General features: G+C 38.0%; 1 protein-coding gene across 3 annotated transcripts in view; it reads left to right on the top strand.

The window, feature by feature from the left end:
• Window positions 1–20,655, top strand: part of LOC124721529 (synapse-associated protein 1) — a 289,918-nt gene that overhangs the window by 255,163 nt on the left and 14,100 nt on the right. For all 3 annotated transcript variants that reach the window (XM_047246548.1, XM_047246547.1, XM_047246549.1), the window contains exon 7: window positions 9,401–9,540. In XM_047246548.1, coding sequence (XP_047102504.1) covers window positions 9,401–9,540 — 140 coding nt within the window. The remainder of the gene's footprint in view (window positions 1–9,400; window positions 9,541–20,655) is intronic.

Raw genomic sequence — 20,655 nt, 5'->3', positions numbered from 1 at the left:
TGTCGCTTACTCTGACGGAGTCCCACGAAACTGAAGAGGTGCTGCAGATTAAAAATATGGTTGTGAGACTGACCTTGGCCATTCTTATTTGTGAACAGTGCTCAAGAATATGGCCTACCTACCCGAGAAATGCAGCATACGATTACAAAGCATCACAGTTGCCTCTTGTGTTTACATTTATTGGCTGTTCAGAATGTTGGTGTCATCAAACAAAGAGATGCCTTTTTGCCCCTTCCTTTTCACACAGCTGTTTCTACAGTTGGTAGAATATTTTTGCTGATAATGTCTCTCAGCTGTGGCAATGTATTTCAAAGTATAAATGACAATACAAGTCCTAGAACCAACTGGTTGAATGTTTATATTGGCTTGCCTTAGCTTGATAATGTCAGGATTATAGTAATTGACCCTTGACGTCAGAAACCTCCTCATCTAGTGCAGTATGTGGGCCTGCACGAAACCTTTCATGTGAAATTCAAAACGGATAAAGTAATCAGTGACATGTCTTTTCAATATATCTGTCTTCAAAATTACATTGCATATTTGATAAAGCAATGATAAAAATTAGCATGTCATATTAACCGGAAATTTGAGTAACTATGCCATCCTCTCTTGGGATGAGATTGTCGTGTTTTTTGTGGTAGGAGTGCTGTCAAGAACCACAGATTGCTGATAACTTAATGCCAGATAGGGTCATTAGAGCCGTGAATGTGGAATCGGAAAGAAGATCGTAACTGGTTGACCATTCTGATGAGATCACTTGATGGGCTGGTCCAGTAACTTGAACAACAATGCATATTATAAAAATATGAGTTCAGATCTGTCAGCTTCGCCATGTTTAATATTTCAGAGTGTAGGGTGCTTAAATTATTCACATCATTGATGTTTTCATTCACACACTCGTACTCAACTCTTCTGGGAGCATAAAGACTGATGACCTTGCTCTTTGGTCCCCTTCCCCAAATCAACCAACTAATCTGTGAGCATAAAAAAAAGATAAAGCCAGAATCTTTTTTCGCTACCTGTAACATGCTGCTGGAAATACTTACAGGTCGTTACAGATATCTTCCAAATATATTTGATGTAATGGACAGCAAGTTTTTCCAGCTTTATGTTTGTGACAAACTATCTGCTTTCTCATCCCCCCCTCCCCCCCCCCCCCTCTTTCCCCACCCTGAACACTCAGCGACTGGTGGCTGAGATTCTTTATTCACCAGCAGAACATGTTTTTCAATCGCTGTTCTGCCTTTGTCAGAATCGAATGTTCAGAAACTGTTCCAGTTTCGGCAGAGTGTGAAGCAACATCTCTTTGAACTTCAACTGGAGTGCTGTGCACAAAGGCGGAAAAAGCATTTGTTTTTCAGTTCATGATTCAGTGAAGCTCTTTTTCTTTCTTCTTCTTCTCCTCCCCCTCCTCTTTTTTTTCTGAGATGCCTGAGTATAACTATCAGTAAGCCATGATGATTGTTGATTGCAGTTGCAAGGAGATAATGTCAAATGACAACCAGCAGGAATTAAAGTTTGCCAGTCAATGTAGTAATGCTGGCTATGACTGATGCAAAACCATAGTCGTGTTTTCACCAGGCATTATTAGATAGTCACTAAAATGTTTATGACTAACTGAATCCCATCCATTACTAGTATATAAGTCTTCAGACCAAGCCGTGTTGTCCAATCTCAAACCCTGCTTTGTTACTTAACTACTGTTCAAGCAGTTGATCAACATTACTTCTCTGCTAAGACTAGAAACAGAGAGAACATCTTGACTAATTGTTGTAGTGTTGATTTAACCTATTTATTTCATTTGTCATAAGCATAATGTGACCCAATTTCTGTCACTTGTTTCTGCGAATAGCATATGCACTTGACAAAATTGTGCATTTCACCATGAGATTATGGGCTTCAAGCTTGCTTCCCAAAGAGCAACAGCCACAACAGCGGTTCAAGTTACCACCCTGAAGGTAATGTCTCAAATTTGCCTGATGTGTGGAAGTTTGAAGATAGGAGTAGCTGTCTATTTTACTCCTACTCTCGTAAAATGCATCCCTAATACAGTGCTTGATGTCTTTTCTGTTTTTTTACATGTCCTTTGATGGCTGCTTTGAAGCCAATGTTTCATGGAAATTCGAATCATTTGCAGAGCTAGCCAATTTTTCAAAATTAACAGCATTTACATTGACTTACAGGTGTTTGTGCTTCTTAAGGTAATTAAAAACCAGCTTGCATGATTTGTGGTCAAATGTCAAAATTCATCTGCATATTAATCAAAGGCAATGACGATATTTATAAGATTGCTTGGCAGATGTTCTTATACTTCCTCCATGATTTGTCGGAAACAACAAATGACCTCTTTATCCTTTCTATTTATTAATTGAAGTTACTTTTGGATGTTTATAAATGTGTGGAATAACACAAGACAACACTTCTCTGCAAAAGACAAGTCAATGAAGAGAGACGCCACTTCTTCCAATTCCTTTGTTGCACCTTGTGTGAGAAAAGTTACAGTGTCCGGTCAGTTAGTGATAGCATCTTGTGAACAATTCTCTATCATCAGAAACCCTTGTGTTATCTGCACACCATGTGGAAAGATATGTAGAAAATACTGGCGATCGCAAACACAGCAAGAGTCGGTTGGCGAAAGTGTCTATGTCTGCAAGAAATTTTCTCACTACTTTCATGTAATTCTGTGCTCCTTGATCATCTTCACCATTCTGTCTTCTCACGTGTTTTGCTGCCTTCATTGTTTCTGGATGATCTTCCACATTTACCGGGTATCTTTTGCATTCAGCTGTGCTTGCTCACCCCAGGTGATACTAGAGACATTCTGTACTCGAGTTAATGTGAGAAGATTCCCGGCAGCTAGCAGTGCCGTTGCCAGCTTTCAACGGTGAGGTGCCAATGGCTGCAAGAGAAACAGCAATCTTCTTCAGAGCTGCAACAACACTGAGGTGTTATCAAAGAGAGGTTGCATAATTGCTCTCCTAGCCTCTTTTGCTTTCAAAAGTCTTGATTTAGGTTTAAAAGAAGCCATTTTGTCAGCTGAATATTGCACCAATGCAAAATTTTATATGCAAAACAGCTAGGCACTAAAGAGAGAAACTTTCTGATGCTTGATTTGCAAAGGTAGCAGTAACTATTTGCGAAACATTTCAGATTTCCCTCAAATCACCAATTAGCCTTTTCTTAATTATCTTAATTTTTCTGACAATTAAACCCTGTTTTGCAAAGTTGGCATCAGGCTGGTCAATTTGATTTTCAGTATATGTATTTCCCTCTCTTCATCTATGAAAATTCGAATGAAAACATTGTGTCTAATTTCATAGTGTCTCTTGTTTTTGTTACTTAAACATTTGACTGATAAGGGAATGGTTAACAGGAGTTCCAGATTGTGTGTGCAACAGAAGAGCTGCACATAAACTGTTCTTATTATTACGGAAGAACAATTTTTCAGTAGAGTAAAATGATGTTTCAAGCAGGTATTTTGTCCACCCCATCAACCTCAGATGAGGACAAACTGACTAGCTCTTGTGCATCGAAAGATGTAGGTTTCCAAGGGATTCTGGTGGCACCAGAGGCACTGCAGCTTTTGCCACAGTTGCTCCACTGCCACTTCAGCATAGGGCATCATCATAAAGACGAACTACTTTTAGCCTTCTCTGGATAATGACTAATCTCTCTTATGTTCACACAAGCACTGTTGCTATTCATTTCCTGCTATATTCTGAATTAGCCAGTCAACAGGAAAAGTGCAAGCAGACCACAGCAACAAGGGAGATTGAACTGCTCGACTCTGGCACTGCAAAAGTCCTAAATCTACACTGCTAAAACAAAAAAATACACAAAATATAAATAAGAAAAATAAAACAAGTCCTAGTCTCTATCAGATAGTGTTGTATGTGAGGCTGTAGAGTTGTTGCATAAGTTTGTAGCCTTTTTTCTGTAATTTTGATAAACGCAACAGATACACATAACTGAGGCTTCACTCATCAATAATATATTCTCCTTCACTATTTAAAACAGTGTAACTTTTTGATTCTGCGACTGTAGAATCGTGTGATTTTGAAGCAAAGAAATCATGGGCCCATGCTTGGAGTGTTTTTTCATCCTGAAAGGAAGTTGCTTCAAGGTTGTTGGAAAGAGAGTGGAAAAGGTGCAAATCTGAGGGTGCAACAGGTTGGGTGTGGTCAGTCTAGTAGAATGCTGGCATTATCGTAGAGTAGCATCACTTCATGCAGTCTTCCTGGGTGTTGTTCTTGGAATGCGTCTGCAAGACATCTCAGATGTTGAAAATAAATGTCAACAGTGATAGTTACACCTTTTAGAAACAATTTGTAGTACACCACATGATCGTTGTTCCACCAGCTACATAAAATTATCTTTTGTGGAAGCATGCAGATCTTGGCAAGGGGAGTTGCTGCTTTGTTTGGACTTAACCAATCCTTCCTTTTCCTTATGTTAGCATAGACACACAATTTCTCATCACCATTGACTATACAGGATAGGAATGGTTCATGTTCTCCACAAGCAAATTGACGATGAGCAAGTAAAGGTGCACATATGGCCATCCCATCCACTGATGATTGTGATTTTGGCTTAGAGCATGTGGTACCCATAGACCTAATTTTTGAGCCTTATCTATTGTGTGCAAATGTCACACGGTGGTAGAAGGATTACATTTCATCACATCTGCCAGTTCTTTATTCCATTGACATGATCATTGTGGATTAATGTGTTCATATGATATTCGTCAAAACCTGAAGGTCTTTCTGAACATGGAGAGTCACTAACATCAAAATGATCCACCTTAAGGGGACTACACCCTGCCTATCTAACCCATGTTAATTTAGGCAAATATTTGACCCATTTTTGAAGAAACTATTTGATGCAGGGCCTTAATATTTTTACTGTATGTTACACAATTCTAATAGTCAACTGTACTAAAATCTACTTTATCCATTTTATAGTTTTTCAGAAATACTTTTTTAAATTTATTAACAAAAAATATTAATTTTTTTCTGCAGAAAATATTTTTTTGTGAACTTCCTAGTGGGGGGAATATTAATGAATGTAGTACCAGAGGTGGCTTTTTATTTTATGCAGAGTCTCTGAAAATTTCATTCATTTTTCTATGATAGTTTCTGATATAATGGGGTGTATCTACTGAAAATTTTAGTTTGCGGGAAATTGACTTTAAAGAGAAAACTTTTGAAATTTGTTACTTACAGTTAATTAAAACTGCCCTGCTTCATATGATGGCCCTTCTTTGGCCTCTAGCAGGTCGTCCAGCTTCTTTTTCACCCTACTAGATGTTTGTCTTGCTTTCTTGACCATATTAGATGCAGACCTGTCTGCATCAGCCATCCTCATTTTATTGCAATGTTGCAGCCCAGTGATCATAGTTTCACCAGAATTAATTCCCAGATTTTTCAGTACCCAACACTTCGCAATATTACCATAATTGAATGTAATAACAGCATCATGAACTCCTAGTTCATCCTACAAATACAGTTTTAGGAAGGCGGTTCCAAAGTATGCTTTGAAACACTCATTTGGGTTCTGTGCCTGCCCATGCAGAAATTTCCTTAGAAGGTCAGGATGAGCCAAGTCTCTGTAAATAGGTTCAATTGCTGTGATTGCAGCAGGAAGAGAATGCTGGTGAGAATAAGATTCTCCAGTTGCCTGAGCCCTATTGTATTTGCACCACGAATTTTCTCCTGTGGACACAATCCATGACATGGCTTATCATCAGTAGAGGACTTACGGAAGAATATGGCCCAAACATCTCTCTTCGTTGCCTCCAGATTTTCTTTATTTCTCCTAATTGCCTGCCCATAGTATACCTGCCGGTTTTCTATTTCAGTTTTAGTTAACCGACCCTGTCCGGTCAACAATTTTCCATCTTTTAATTTTTTTCCTCTCATTTCAACAGTTAATTTTCTCAGCCTTGTTCACAAACGTTTTTGAACATGGCCTACACATTCTATTTTGCTAATAATGGCATCTCCATATGGCTTAGAGTTTGCCACATTGTTGTATGCCTTACTGTCACCATCGCCCAAATATTTGGTGTACCATACACCTCTTGTTTCCATCTTTTAATTTTTTTCCTCTCATTTCAACAGTTAATTTTCTCAGCCTTGTTCACAAACGTTTTTGAACATGGCCTACACATTCTATTTTGCTAATAATGGCATCTCCATATGGCTTAGAGTTCGCCACATTGTTGTATGCTTTACTGTCACCATCGCCCAAATATTTGGTGTACCATACACCTCTTGTTTCTACAGAGCAATGAAATATTTGTTGTACTCCATGAACTTCTATGCCACAACTTGTTCCTCTAAAATTAGCCACACAGTTGTGTTCTTTATGTTCATTGACTTTACAACATTTGCAATATTTAGACATTATCTCCACATCTAACACTTTACCAGTGTGCTACACTCATGGCAGTCACTACTCCATTCAGAGAAGTATGTCCTCTCTTCTGCCAACTTCCATCAAGTGCAACTGCAATACCTGAACATCCATAGTTTTCTTCCACTGCTTCCCTAGCAGCCAGTTTCATGATTTCCTCACATGCAGCTTTCTCTAACATTGCAGTCAGTTTTTCAAATTTCTTTGGTGATTGATGTAAGTTCATCACTGAACAAAATGTTCTCCCTGCAGCCATGCCCTTGCCAATGGATCGTAAGGCATAAACTAATCTAGTAATTATTTCATAAGGGCCAATTGCATCTGGTTTTGAAGAACTCGTAAATGAAATCACAGCTCAGCATTTAGTGCAAATTAAATCCAAAGCAATTGCTGGGCCTTTTCTCCCACTAGCACACTCAATAAATTTTTACACTCTGTGGCTCACCATACTGTCTACAGTGTACAAATTTAGAAATTACATCTGACAATGTTCTCGAATTTATAATAATGTTGCTACACCCCTTGTAACTTACAGTAAATTCGTTGTAACTCTCCTGAAATAGTGAGAGCTTCTTTGATGATGCACTTGTTGAAGAATTGCAATTAGAAACATCATTGCCAGGCGACATAAGCTCTTGTACAGAAAGCTTTCTAATCTTGTTTCCTCTAAATTGTCGTTTCTTGAAAATGCCGTTACATTTTGTCATCTTCAATAAACACAACAGAACACACGTAAACAAGCACTGCAAACATAAGTATAACAACTACTCACAATCACACTTGAACAAAACTAACTGTGTGGTTCAAAGCATGTTGTTTACAAACAGCAGAAACAAAAGAATACCGACCATTGCATTCCAAGGATAGCATCACACTTGCACACTTGGGAGTAAAAAAAAAAAAAAAAAAAAAAAAAAAAAAAAATCCCGAACATGCAATGTAGGGGCTATAAAGATCTAAAATACATGTAGAAAAGTGGGTGACAGAAAAGTGAGCATGGAACATAAACACACATGGTAGGAAAATGCTCTTTAAATGCTTGAAAAAAAAAAAAAAAAAAATTTCAGCAAAGTCCTTTTCAGAGTACTTAAATAAAACCTTAATATATCGAAATATGATGAAATCCGAAAATCTTTTTTTTTTTTTTTTTTTTCAACCTGAACCAAGGTGTGGTCCCCTTAATCAAGAAAACCATTTTCTTGCTGTGCTCTGTCCAATGGTATTATACCCATACGTGGCATAAATGTTTTTGGATGCCCTTTTCATTGACCTCAAACAGAAGAATATGTTGGAAACATTCAGATTTCTCCATTTGATACTCAATCTTGTAGTGTCCACAGGCCCACTTATCTTGCAAATGTCAGAATGACGGTACGTAAATTTGGATAGCAACAGTGAACTACAAATAAAAAATGACAATTGATAAAAAAAAAACATAACAACAGGAAAATGAACACGCATAACAAAAACACTATGAACTTCTGCACCAACCTAATACCAAACAGTGTGAGAAAAATGAAAAGTACAGGCTGCTATATGAGCAGTGGCCCACTGCACCCAACTGCATATCACACAGGTACAACCAAAACTGGAAGAATGTGGAAGCCTTCTTAGGAAACCAATAAGAGTATGATTTTTTCCTCGGCCTTCATATTTTTGTTGTGGTTGAATAAGTATGTGGATATTATTGTCCAGCAACTTCCTCATTCTGGCACTGTAGCAATTTCTGTCAATTTATATCTAGGGCTTTTTGATGCCTCAAGCTTTAAAGCGTCTTTATGCAGCATGTAGGTAGTTAACACCATACAGAAGTTCTAAGAGATGACATATAGTTACATAAATTTAATTGTTTTTGTGTTGTTGTAAACCTCTTCATAGTACATTGGTGTTGCAATTTTCTATAATATTAGTGTAGCTGCAGTCTAGACTGTGTGTGTTAGGAAAAGTAGGGCAAAGCTGGGTACCTTAAATTCTAATTTATCTGAAATATTTTCAGTGATCACAGTGTTCGTAAGTTAAGGTTATTTATATCTCTTTTATATTCAGCATTATTGTAATCTGGTTTCAGCATAAAAATAAACTGTGTTTCCAACAATCTCAAAAAGTTTTCGACTGATTTACTTCAGATTTTATGCAGTGATGTGATAAACATTTGAACAGGCTACTTCATCAAGGCTGCTTCTTACCACTGAGGGAACTGCAACTAATGAGTGCCTATTCTGATTCTGTGGACACCATTTTTGAGACACACACCAGAATTACCAGAATTTTCCAATGTTTCATTTACTTTCCTCAGGTCATGAAGGAAAGCCTCTGTGGCTATCATAAAATAAGTTTTTCTTTTTAGAGTGTATGAAGTTTTATGTAGGTAGTATGTAGTTATACATGACCATCTTTCTATAAAAGATGGCATGAATTTTTATAATGCTGTTATATCAATGTAACTATTTCTTTTTTGGACGTTTAAAAAAAGTTGTGTGTGGTGATATTGCATCGACACTGTAATCGTTTAATCTATTCCCTACTAGTGGAAATGTTGGTATCGTGTAGATACTTTTGTTGTATTGTTTCTTGATTCCTTTATTGCCACTCTTAACGAAATCCAGTGATGTTTGTTGTTAATTTTGGGTACCAGTTATTTTGGTAAGCAGATGGGAAAAGGAAAGCACTTAAAACATTTTGATGTATTGTCAATTCATTTGGTGAATGCAATTTACAGTGGAAGCAAAGTCACAAGGTGCAAGTTTCATATTGTTATAGTTATTGGAAATGGTGCAATGTTTGTCAGCCTGTAAGTCATAGTCAAGACTGAGGGTGTCATTGTGGAAAGTCAGCAAATATTGACAGCTGTTTGAAAAGGGAGGGCAAAAATTTCATTGATAATGCCATACTTAAAAGCAGTTATTTACAGCCCTTTTCTTAAAAAAATTGTATGTTTCTTTTCTATTTTTTCTTTTACCAACTAAAAGGATGGTTATCATTTTAGGATAAGTGAAGAAAACTTCTGGCGGAACTACTTCTATCGTGTGAGCCTTATCCGTCAGGCTAATGAGTTGTCATCAATGGTCCAGGAACAGGGTGAGAATGCTTCAAAGCCTGGCAGTGTTGACGTTGCTGAACCAACTGGTACGTGAATGTTCTGCATTCCACTTTTATTTTAATGTGAATGGATCTTAATAGCTGAAGTTACACTGCTTTGTTTACAATTGTAAGTGGTGTTGTTGGATTCCAAGTTCTAACAGATAATGAAAGCTTAAGTGTTAGAAAATGAAGCAGTTGCTTTCTTTTTTGAATTGAAGTATTTTGTAATGGTAGTAGTTGAACTGCTACGATGTTAAAAGTATTTTGTTAAAAGAGAGATGCATGCAGTGAAATGGCATAGAATTTCCTAATTTCATTGTTAGTCGTTGAAAGTGTGCATTATTTCTGACAACTTCGCACTTTCTTTGAATATCAGACATCAAAAACAGATTTGGCAAAACCTCGAAAATACTGCGCATTAATTGTAGATGTAGACGAAACCTACATAGATTATTTGTCCTATTTTTGTTTATTTCTGGTACCAAATATTTGCTTTATAATGTGCCCTTAACATTTGAAATTGGTTTTCAGGTCATTCCTCTGTATGTGGGCAGTTTGTAGGCTTCAGGGAAATGGTTGTTAAGGCACCCTAAAATGTGTTGAAACCAGCCCAAGCAATAACTTAAACAAATTTTATGAGTCTGTAAAAAAAATTTCATCAGTTGCCAAACATCAAGAATTTAGTGACCTCCATAAATTTTACCACAGCCTCTTGCTCCATACTAACAGTTGTTGCCATGTTTGTCAGCATATATTCTCTATTTTATAGTTTACAATTGGTGAAGTTATAATTTTCTTTTCCACAAAACTGTATATGATAATTAGCATTGATCAGGTATAGGGCCATACGCTATACACTCCTGATATTCCACTCCCCCCCCCCCCCCCTCTCTCCCAGAGAGAGAGAGAGAGAGAGAGAGAGAGCTTTGAGGAGAGGTGTGTGTTTGTCCATATGCAAGTGCTTGAATATGTTACCAATATGAAGATTGTTCTGAACACCACAGCGCTTTACTAGGCGTGGTATTGTTGGGAATGGTATGCCATTGTCTTCCTCCAATCTCTGAACTGACATACCCAGTGGTAGTTTTCACATAAACAAACTTCGTCAGAGGTGAAACAACTGATAAGTGATGGATGAAAATCCTGAGATTGACTGGGGATCAAACCCAAGACCTTTGTATTTGTAGTCTGGCACTTCAAACAGAGACTGTATAGCTTGGTGGGTCAGTGGTACATTAAAATAAAAAGGGCCAGTCAAGCTGTGTGTTGCCACAGCTAAATAGGGAATTACACTGGTTAGTTCTAGAAACTGCAGTTTCTGTATCGCCTGGGTTTGCTGAATGTCCCAGTGGGTAGAATGGAGAGGTCAGTGCGCCTGAAGTGAAGCTATGTAACAAAAGCCTTATGATGAGTAAAGAAAGAGGAATACAGTGTTAAGACAAGTAATAAAAATATGTAACCAAACTGTGTGTTGGCAGGCAGTGGTATACTGTGAATATTGGTGTTGCTTGCCTGTATCAGCTTACAGGAGACAACTGCAAAACACTATTAAATTAGTCATTGAATAAGAAAACTATTGGTGCCAGATTTATAAGAGAGCAGAGTAGTTTTAGCAGATGTGGAGTAGGTACAGTGATGATGATGCACAATAATTACTGGTCAAACCATGTCACTGGATTGAACTTATTTTGTTGTGAAGCCACAAAGAAAAGTATGTTAAGAGGCCAGACAGAACACCCACTTACAACATGTCAATAAACAAATGCAAGCAAAGACCATAGTTGCTAGATGTCACAGCCAGAAGGTCGTCCTTCTTTCTTCTTGAAAAAGGACAAGTGTGTTGGAAGAAAAGGACTCGAAAGGACTCGAGGATTGTTTTGGAAACCAGGACCAAGTATCACCATGAAAACAGTAAGACATGATAGGAAGTGGTGTTTACAGAAATCTCTCTCGATTTCATTTTTGTTCCCCCCACCCACCCACCCATTGTTTCCTGTTATTATCTGTTGCTAAATGTCTAAATACTTCCTCCCAATGAACAGTCACATTTACTGTTTAGTAAAATGTTCATAATCTTCATATCAGGTTATGAACAGGACCATTCATATAAAAATAGTGAATTTGACATAATATTGGCTCTGATATTCCAGCGAGGCAGTATCTCCATTGTCCATTAGGCCCTCGGAGTTAAGATGATAAGAGTTGTGTGGATGAGTTGTAAATTGATTTCTAGGAATTCTGCAAATAATGTATTACAAAGATTTCAGAGTAACTTGGCCTATTGTCATGTTTACTATTTAAGAAGTTTGTTTGCACATCAAATTTACTGCACAGTGTCACAGTGGCAAATACCATCACAGTGCATGTTTACTTGGAGTCAGACAGATGAAGGTTCTCAAATTAGTGGCAACGGTAAGTTGCATAATGACAAATAATATCACACAGAAATGTACTTAGCTTACATGGAGATATTAACACAGTGTAAGAAGATGATAACTTAGAAGTGCTGCTTGATAGATGCTTAGGCTCAAACTCAACTACGAACTATAGTACAGTCCAGATTAACTGCATTTCTAGAAATCTTGCATAGGTCTTGTGCAAGTGCAAGTTGGTCGCAAACTGTGAAAAAAATTTGTTGGCTTCAGACTACTTGAAAGAACATACTTTGATCACAAAAAGCACATAATCATTTAAAAAATGCCTAAGTTAGATTTTTCCATTTTGGATGAACTATAAATATTAACAGTAACTCTGTTTATGAACTATGTGACAGTTGAAGAATATGAAACAGTTTTACCCATCCATGTTAAAAATACCACATTTACAGGTACAAGCACCATATTGATAATTACAGTACATTATGCGGAATTATTAATTAATGCTTTAGTCAATTAGTGAATTATGTCAGCTTTTGCATAAAATCCAGGCCAACAAAAGTGTGATGATAAAGGTTGGAATCTGAAAAGCTCAGAGGCAAAAACTGCTGTAGAGCATCCAGTGCTGGGAGCTGCAGCTGTAGCTGTGAACCAGGTTGGTACGAGTGGATGATGGAGGAGGAAGGGGGGGGGGGGGGGGGAGGGGGCAGGAGGCTTCAGAGAAAGGGAGCTGCAAAGTTTACAAGTTCGTAATTGTGACATCTGCACTGTGTAGTACACTAGGTCAGTGGCCAGCTGGCTTCTGAGTTCTGCTGGGCTGGCAGCTAGCACACCCCGAGTGCTGACGCAGAGCCTTTGCCATCCGCCAGAGTCCACATTTTGTAAGCTGGCAGCAAGAATTTTATGTGAGCATTGGGCACTCTTGATGATGCCATATCTGTTGCCCTACCGTGGCCTCGAACTGGTGATGAATACAGGCAGTTCCATGTAGTGAGATCGCTTGGCACAGCCTCGGCATCCTGGTAGGGCTGTGAGACTAAGAATAAGCCCAGTAAAATTCGGTAACGGTATGCTTGTTGCGCATGTGCACTTTTAACAGTTGTGTATCCTGAAACGCCACTACCAATGTGGAACTCTGCCTTGCCCCTTGCTGCACAAACTCGTGCACTATCGCTCAGCTCGGTCAACTGTTTCAACAAGCTAACCTGACTTGCAATACTGCATTGACATTGTTGAATTACTACAATAACATCATCCTATGCCTACCTGCTGTCAGTGCTGCTGCAGTATACCATTCAGGCTCACAATAATATGCTCGTACATGGCTGGTTCACTACTCTTTAGTGTGTAGTTGGTCATGAGCGCTAGTGTTAGTTATCTCGGAAATTAATTAGTTTCACTGAAACTGAAGTACATTACTGATAATTTGGACTGCCAGTCTTCCCGATGAGTGGTGTCATTATTTCTGTAAATGCAGATTAACTCTCACAAAAGTGACAGTCATAGTGTAGTAGAAAGTTCAATGATTTGTATATTTTGATTAACAAGATTTCCAGTAAAACTAGATACAGCGCTGGAGTCAGCATACTGAAAACAATGTCTTGAATAATGAATCCAAGTGGGGAAAGAATAGTAAAGGTATTCAGATATTTCAGTACCTGCCACATGTATATTACTTGGAAAATATACATAAATTGAAAAATATGTAAAGAAAACAAAAATTATTAGCAGGAGTGCAATAAGAACAGATAGGAGAGTTCTGCTGGCTCTATTTAAGCAAGGGTACTAAAAGTCCTCAGATTTCCTTCTTCCAAATTTGGGTATTGCGTTTCTGTTAGCTCAAGTCTCTTGTTAATGTAACTTACAGTGTAAGCTGTGATTCGCTCCCTGAGAAGGAGCAGGATAAACAGAGATTGTATCAAGAAAACATTTTACTCATCTACTTTACAAGGTTCACATATTAGTATAGGGCAGCAGATTGTCCCCATGACACAATTAGCAGAGAATCTAATCTCCAGGGACAGATTCAGATAAAATTAATGACTGCATTTTAGGACACAAGGACAAAGCCACAAACTGCAGCTCTGGAGGTGAAGAGATGTTAGACAGTCATCAATAAATATCACCTTGAAACAAAAAAAAAAAAACAAAAATATCAAATTAGGACTATGAAACTTGGTGATGGTGTTTGTCCTTCTTACATATTCAGTCTTCAGTCCACCACTTTTTTTCCTCTTGATGGCTGACTTGGTGGAAACCTTGGTTGTAGAAATCTATATCTTGGCTGTTCAAGAAATTATCCATTTACAAAATTACCATCTCATCATACTTGGATGGTGCTACGCAATGGGTTTGTCATCCTGGAAAACAGATAGAAGTCAGGAGAATATGAGAGGTTGAGGCAAAATTTGATAGCCCAAAGAAACAGCATATGTGACTGTCATGTGCAGAATGAGGTGGGGCACTGTCGTGGAGCAAAAGCAACCCCTTGGACAGTCTCCTAACATGATGTGTCGTAACAGCTTCCCACATCCTTGTCAAGGAATTTCCACAGCATTTGCCTGTGTTGATTTGCCCCCTTGTGAAAATAGGCTGTTGCACAACACCATGGCATCCCCAAAACACTCGCCATCATCTTGCTGGAGGGATCGTTGTGAATCCACATGTTACTGCCGACTGCTTTGCTCCTTGGTCTCATGATCATTGTGATGTATCCAGTATTAATCCATGATGACTGCGATACTGAAAAAGTGATTTTGATTGGCCCGAGGCACCTGCCACAATTTAGTTGCTGCCTTGATGTTGTGGGTGTTTCGAATGGGTGTAAACAGTTACAGAACCCAGTAGGTAATGTTATTCATCATGTTCAAAATTTTGTGGAAAATGTCAAAAATTGATGAATGACCAGTTTTAATTTTTTCCACTTTCACCTTGATTTTGGTAGGCTGATCTAAAAGTAACGGTTTGTCCATGTCTCTTGAAATCCTCAGTTTGTCAAGGTTTTCACAAATGTTCTGCTACTTTGTTCTTTATCATTCAGACTTATTTGACCTCACTGTATGATGGTGCATCACTGCTGTACAGATCCACCAACTCAGCATGAATTTTGCAGCAGTGTTCCCCTTCAAATGCAGGAAACAAATTACTGGACAGTCCTCCCCTTTATCAATGGACTGCAACATTTTGTATGGGCTGTTGTAGCAAAGTATTATGGTACTGTGCTGTAGGGATTTCAGTGTGTACTAGGACTGCAGAGAGATACCTACAAACAAACAAAAATTGGTTATATAACTTTTTTGTGTTAATTAGAAAGTTGAACAACACTCCAAAGAGTGCATTAATTCTTAGCTGGTTGAATGAGCTGTCATTGAATTGAATTTACTGAACATAATGTACTTAACAGCAATACTTTTCATTTATCTGACAACTTTTAAATAATCACAATGCAGTGCAAGTAACTTCGCATATGACATTTGGACTAGTAGGCTGTAAAGACTGTGAGACAATCCCGTAATTGTCCACCAAATTATGATTTCATTTGCCTCATCACCATGGGATTGCAGCAGTAATTATCTTTTATGTTCTGAAATTAGATGCTATAACATGACCTGTCTCCTTTTCACTTTGTATCTTCTGACACAATAATCATTGGATGCAATATGTGCATGTTTTGATGTATGTGGTTTTCACAATTTCTTCAACTACCTTGATTGTGGGGACCTGTTCTTTAATTACAATTAAATGGCCTGGTAATTCCTGTCAGGAAGCAGAACTGACATAAAAAGAAATCTTTTAATACCACTCATCAACTTTTCAATGTTGTGTTTGTTGTATGTGTTGTTTTTCTTTCCTTTCTTTTTTTTATGTCTCTTTTACTAAAATCACCAATATATTCTCCATCTCACTATGAGGCATGTCAACATCTCCCTGATGAAGACATATTCAGATGCAGAATCTTTTTTCACTTTCACTGTTACAGTTTCTTAATTCATTATGTATATTTACAGTGTTATACGGTTGTACAAGAATCTTGTTCTGCTGAAGGAGTTTAATGTGATCAGATTGGTAATTTTGTGCAGTATAGTGACATAAAACCAGAAATTAAGGATTGTATCAAAGACTAGGGTTAACACTGACATTATAGATAATCAGTGGAGTGTGTCAAATAGTTTCAGATATCACATAGTGTATATCTTCCTCAACATTTATGAACTGTACCTATACTTATCAACAATCTGTGCAGATGTGTGTAATAGTGAGAACCATATGCTGTCTGTTAATGCATTGCTTGATGTAACAAACTGCATAGTGCTTAAAATTACACAGTACATTACTTGAATGAAATTATCTTCTTGTCTACATTTTCACAGCCAAATTTACATGCAATTTTGAAAGTCTGTAAGTGGTCAAAATTCCATTTTTTCATCAGAACAACATGATTTATTTATATCTTGGTGTTTCTTATCTGATCAGCCATCCCACTGCAGATAGTATTCATAGATATGATTCATTATTCTACATCTACATCTACATCTACATTTATAGTCTGCGAGCCATCCAACGGTGTGTGGCGGAGGGCACTTTACGTACCACTGTCATTACCTCCCTTTTCTGTTCCAGTCGCATATGGCTCGAGGAAAGAACGACTGTCTGAAAGCCTCCGTGCGCGCTCGAATCTCTCTAATTTTACATTCGTGATCTCCTCGGGAGGTATAAGTAAGGGGAAACAATATATTCGATACTTCATCCAGAAACGCGCCCTCTTGAAACCTGGCGAGCAAGCTACACCGCGATGTAGAGCGCCTCTCTTGCAGAGTCTGCCACTTGAGTTTGCTAAACATCTCCGTAACGTTATCATGGTTACCAAATAACCCTGTGACGCAACGCGCCACTCTTCTTTGGATCTTCTCTATCTCCTCCGTCAACCCGATCTGGTACGGATCCCACACTGATGAGCAATACACCAGTATAGGTCGAACGAGTGTTTTGTAAGCCACCTCCTTTGTTGATGGACTACATTTTCTAAGGACTCTCCCAATGAATCTCAACCTGGTACCCGCCTTACCAACAATTAATTTTATATGATCATTCCACTTCAAATCGTTCCGCACGCATACTCCCAGATATTTTACAGAAGTAACTGCTACCAGTGTTTGTTCCGCTATCAAATAATCATACAATAAAGGATCCTTCTTTCTATGTATTCGCAATAGATTACATTTGTCTATGTTAAGGGTCAGTTGCCACTCCCTGCACCAAGTGCCTATCCGCTGCAGATCTCCCTGCAATTCGCTACAATTTTCTAATGCTGCAACTTCTCTGTATACTACAGCATCATCCGCAAAAAACCGCATGGAACTTCCGACACTATCTAATGGGTCATTTATATATATATTGTGAAAAGCAATGGTCCCATAACACTCCCCTGTGGCACGCCAGAGGTTACTTTAACGTCTGTAAACGTCTCTCCATTGATAACAACATGCTGTGTTCTGTTTGCTAAAAACTCTTCAATCCAGCCACACAGCTGGTCTGATATTCCGTAGGCTCTTACTTTATCAGGCGACAGTGCGGAACTGTATCGAATGCCTTCCGGAAGTCAAGGAAAATAGCATCTACTTGGGAGCCTGTATCTAATATTTTCTGGGTCTCATGAACAAATAAAGCGAGTTGGGTCTCACACGATCACTGTTTCCGGAATCCATGTTGATTCCTACAGAGTAGATTCTGGGTTTCCAAAAATGACATGATACTCGAGCAAAAAACATGTTCTAAAATTCTACAATAGATGGAAGTCAGAGATATAGGTCTATAGTTTTGCGCATCTGCTCGATGACCCTTCTTGAATACTGGGACTACCTGTGCTCTTTTCCAATCATTTGGAACCTTCCATTCCTCTAGACACTTGCGGTACACGGCTGTTAGAAGGGGGGGCAAGTTCTTTCGCGTATTCTGTGTAGAATCGAATTGGTATCCTGTCAGGTCCAGTGGACTTTCCTCTGTTGAGTGATTCCAGTTGCTTTTCTATTCCTTGGACACTTATTTCGATGTCAGCCATTTTTTCGTTTGTGCGAGGATTTAGAGAAGGAACTGCAGTGCGGTCTTCCTCTGTGAAACAGCTTTGGGAACAGGTGTTTAGTATTTCAGCTTTATGCGTGTCATCCTCTGTTTCAATGCCATCATCATCCCAGAGTGTCTGGATATGCTGTTTCGAGCCACTTGCTGATTTAACGTAAGACCAGAACTTCCTAGGATTTTCTGTCAAGTCGGTACATAGAATTTTACTTTCGAATTCACTGAACGCTTCACGCATAGCCCTCCTTACGCTAACTTTGACATCGTTTAGCTTCTGTTTGTCTGAGAGGTTTTGGCTGCGTTTAAATTTGCAGTGAAGCTCTCTTTGCTTTCGCAGTAGTTTCCTAGCTTTGTTGTTGAACCACGGTGGGTTTTTCCCGTCCCTCACAGTTTTACGCTGCACATAGATGTCTAAAATGCATTTTACGATTGCCTTGAACTTTTTCCATAAACACTCAACATTGTCAGTGTCGGAACAGAAATTTTCGTTTTGATCTGTTAGGTAGTCTGAAATCTACCTTCTATTACTCTTGCTAAACAGATAAACCTTCCTCCCTTTTTTTATATTCCTATTAACTTCCATATTCAGGGATGCTGCAGCGGTCTTATGATCACTGATTCCCTGTTCTGTACTTACAGAGTCGAAAAGTTCGGGTCTGTTTGTTATCAGTAAGTCCATTGGGACACATGTCCATTTCTTACACCTTCAGATTTAGCAGAGTGCCACATTCAGCTCTTAATGGTGATATTCTGGCAAATGTGCACAGTTTAGCATACAGCAACTGTGTACTTTGAAAAAGTTTCTTCATTGCTTGTTGCTGGGGCAAATTTTCACATTACGACATTACCATTATTCTCAACTGAGAAGTAAACATTTTTTATATTGGTTTGATCCTTTTATTTACTGTTCCATTAGCATTTCTGTAGTCTCCTGATCTTTCAAGGAAAAGTGTTTTGTCGTGAGAGTTCAGTTCGTCTCTGAAAATTACTGGATTGTAACTCATGTCCTGTTCTGGTCTTCATCACAATTAGCTTTTTCTAAAATAATTGTGTTTATTAGATATTAAGATTAAAAAAGATAATGTTGTAGATTACAGAAGTAAAAATAAAATTTCTAAGTTTTATAATGTAAGCATGTACACAGACAGTTTCATGGGCTTTTCAATTTTAACATTTGTTTCAAAGCTTATTTCTATATCTCTCTACTGTAAAAGTGTCATCCCAGTAATTAATTTACTGACAATGTGTCATAACATATTTTACAACTGTGTTGTATTTTTTGTTACCAAAACAGGGGCACATCACTCTGGTAGTGCCTTCTACTTGTACTGAAGGTTATTTAGTGGATTGTCAAAATATACTGACTCCTCATCGTAGATATGTGCAAGAATTCCTTTGCTGATTAAATTGCTTGCCTTCTCATGTGGGAATGAATTCTTATCTATCATTGGGACTGTTGTTGCTGGATTTCATCCTCTAACCAGTATTGTTCCTCAATTTCAAAGCTGTGCACACAAAATCTGTCATATCATTCTATAGCAATCTTGCAGTTTGTGACAAACACTCAGGTGCTTTGTGTACTACACTGTGGTAAAGCATTTAATTTGCAGAGTTGTTTTGATACATTTTTTATACAATACTGTATACACTCATTAGCATTTTGTCTTTTAATTGTAAAGCCTCCCACAAAATAGTGATATGAAAAATTGTATCTCGGTCCAACTGTCTCTTTTTCATTATTTTCTCACCAGTCAGTCCTTTCGAAGGTGTGATGTTACACTAACACAAATTTGCAGCTGATTACCCAAGTTAATTCTTGATTTGTGAAGTGGATTCTACAATCATTATGTACACAACTCTGTGAACACGTGTGCCATTTTTAAACTTGGTGATAGCTGAAATCCTCATCTCTTGTGAAGAGTGATTCTCTGTCTGCTTTTTTGAGTCCTGCATACACAGTAATTTGGACCTATATTCACGGCTGTTTCTATGAAATGGTGCAGTACTGGTGTAGCTCCCTCTTATTTCTTTACAGTGTGTGAAGAGAGTGTGTGCCATACAGATGACTTGTTTGAAGGCTAGTGCAATGTTTAAATATGAAAAATCTTCCAGACTCATTGGCATCTACTGTTTAAACCATTGCACTGCTTTATCAGTTATTTTCCAGCTTTAACTTAAGGAGAGTAACATTCTCTTTGGAACAAAGAGACTGATGGAACAGTTCACTAGGTAACTAGAACTCCCGACTGAAACAAAAATCGGAAATAATAGGGTGCATGCAATACACGATTTCTTCTTGTTTTTTGGAAGACAGCATAAAATCAGGTTACCATAGTTTAATACCGTGCTGTATGTAATAAACATTCAAATAGAAAGTTGTTTAGGCACTTCCTTCATACTAATTAAAGATTTAACACCAAATAGTCATAATTTTTGTTCTTGTGCAATTAATGTTTATAAATGAAAACAGTAACAATGGGGGAACAACAACAACAACAACAACAACAACAACATAGGTGTCATAAGAACTAGAAAGATTATGGATATTGTGGAACTGGAATGGCAGAGGAGTTATTAATGTGTCAGAAAAGTTTCTACCATAATGATACATGCAGTTAGGCATTTCTACAAGACCATGACAAGAAATTCTTCTCTAGGAATTACTGGCACTCCTCCATAAAAGGCAATCATCAAACTATCAGAAATATGT

Source organism: Schistocerca piceifrons, chromosome X, assembly GCF_021461385.2.
Source record: "Schistocerca piceifrons isolate TAMUIC-IGC-003096 chromosome X, iqSchPice1.1, whole genome shotgun sequence".
Classification (NCBI taxonomy): domain Eukaryota; kingdom Metazoa; phylum Arthropoda; class Insecta; order Orthoptera; family Acrididae; genus Schistocerca; species Schistocerca piceifrons.
The sequence above is the reverse complement of the archived record's forward strand: the minus strand, read 5'-3'. Positions and strand labels throughout refer to the sequence as shown.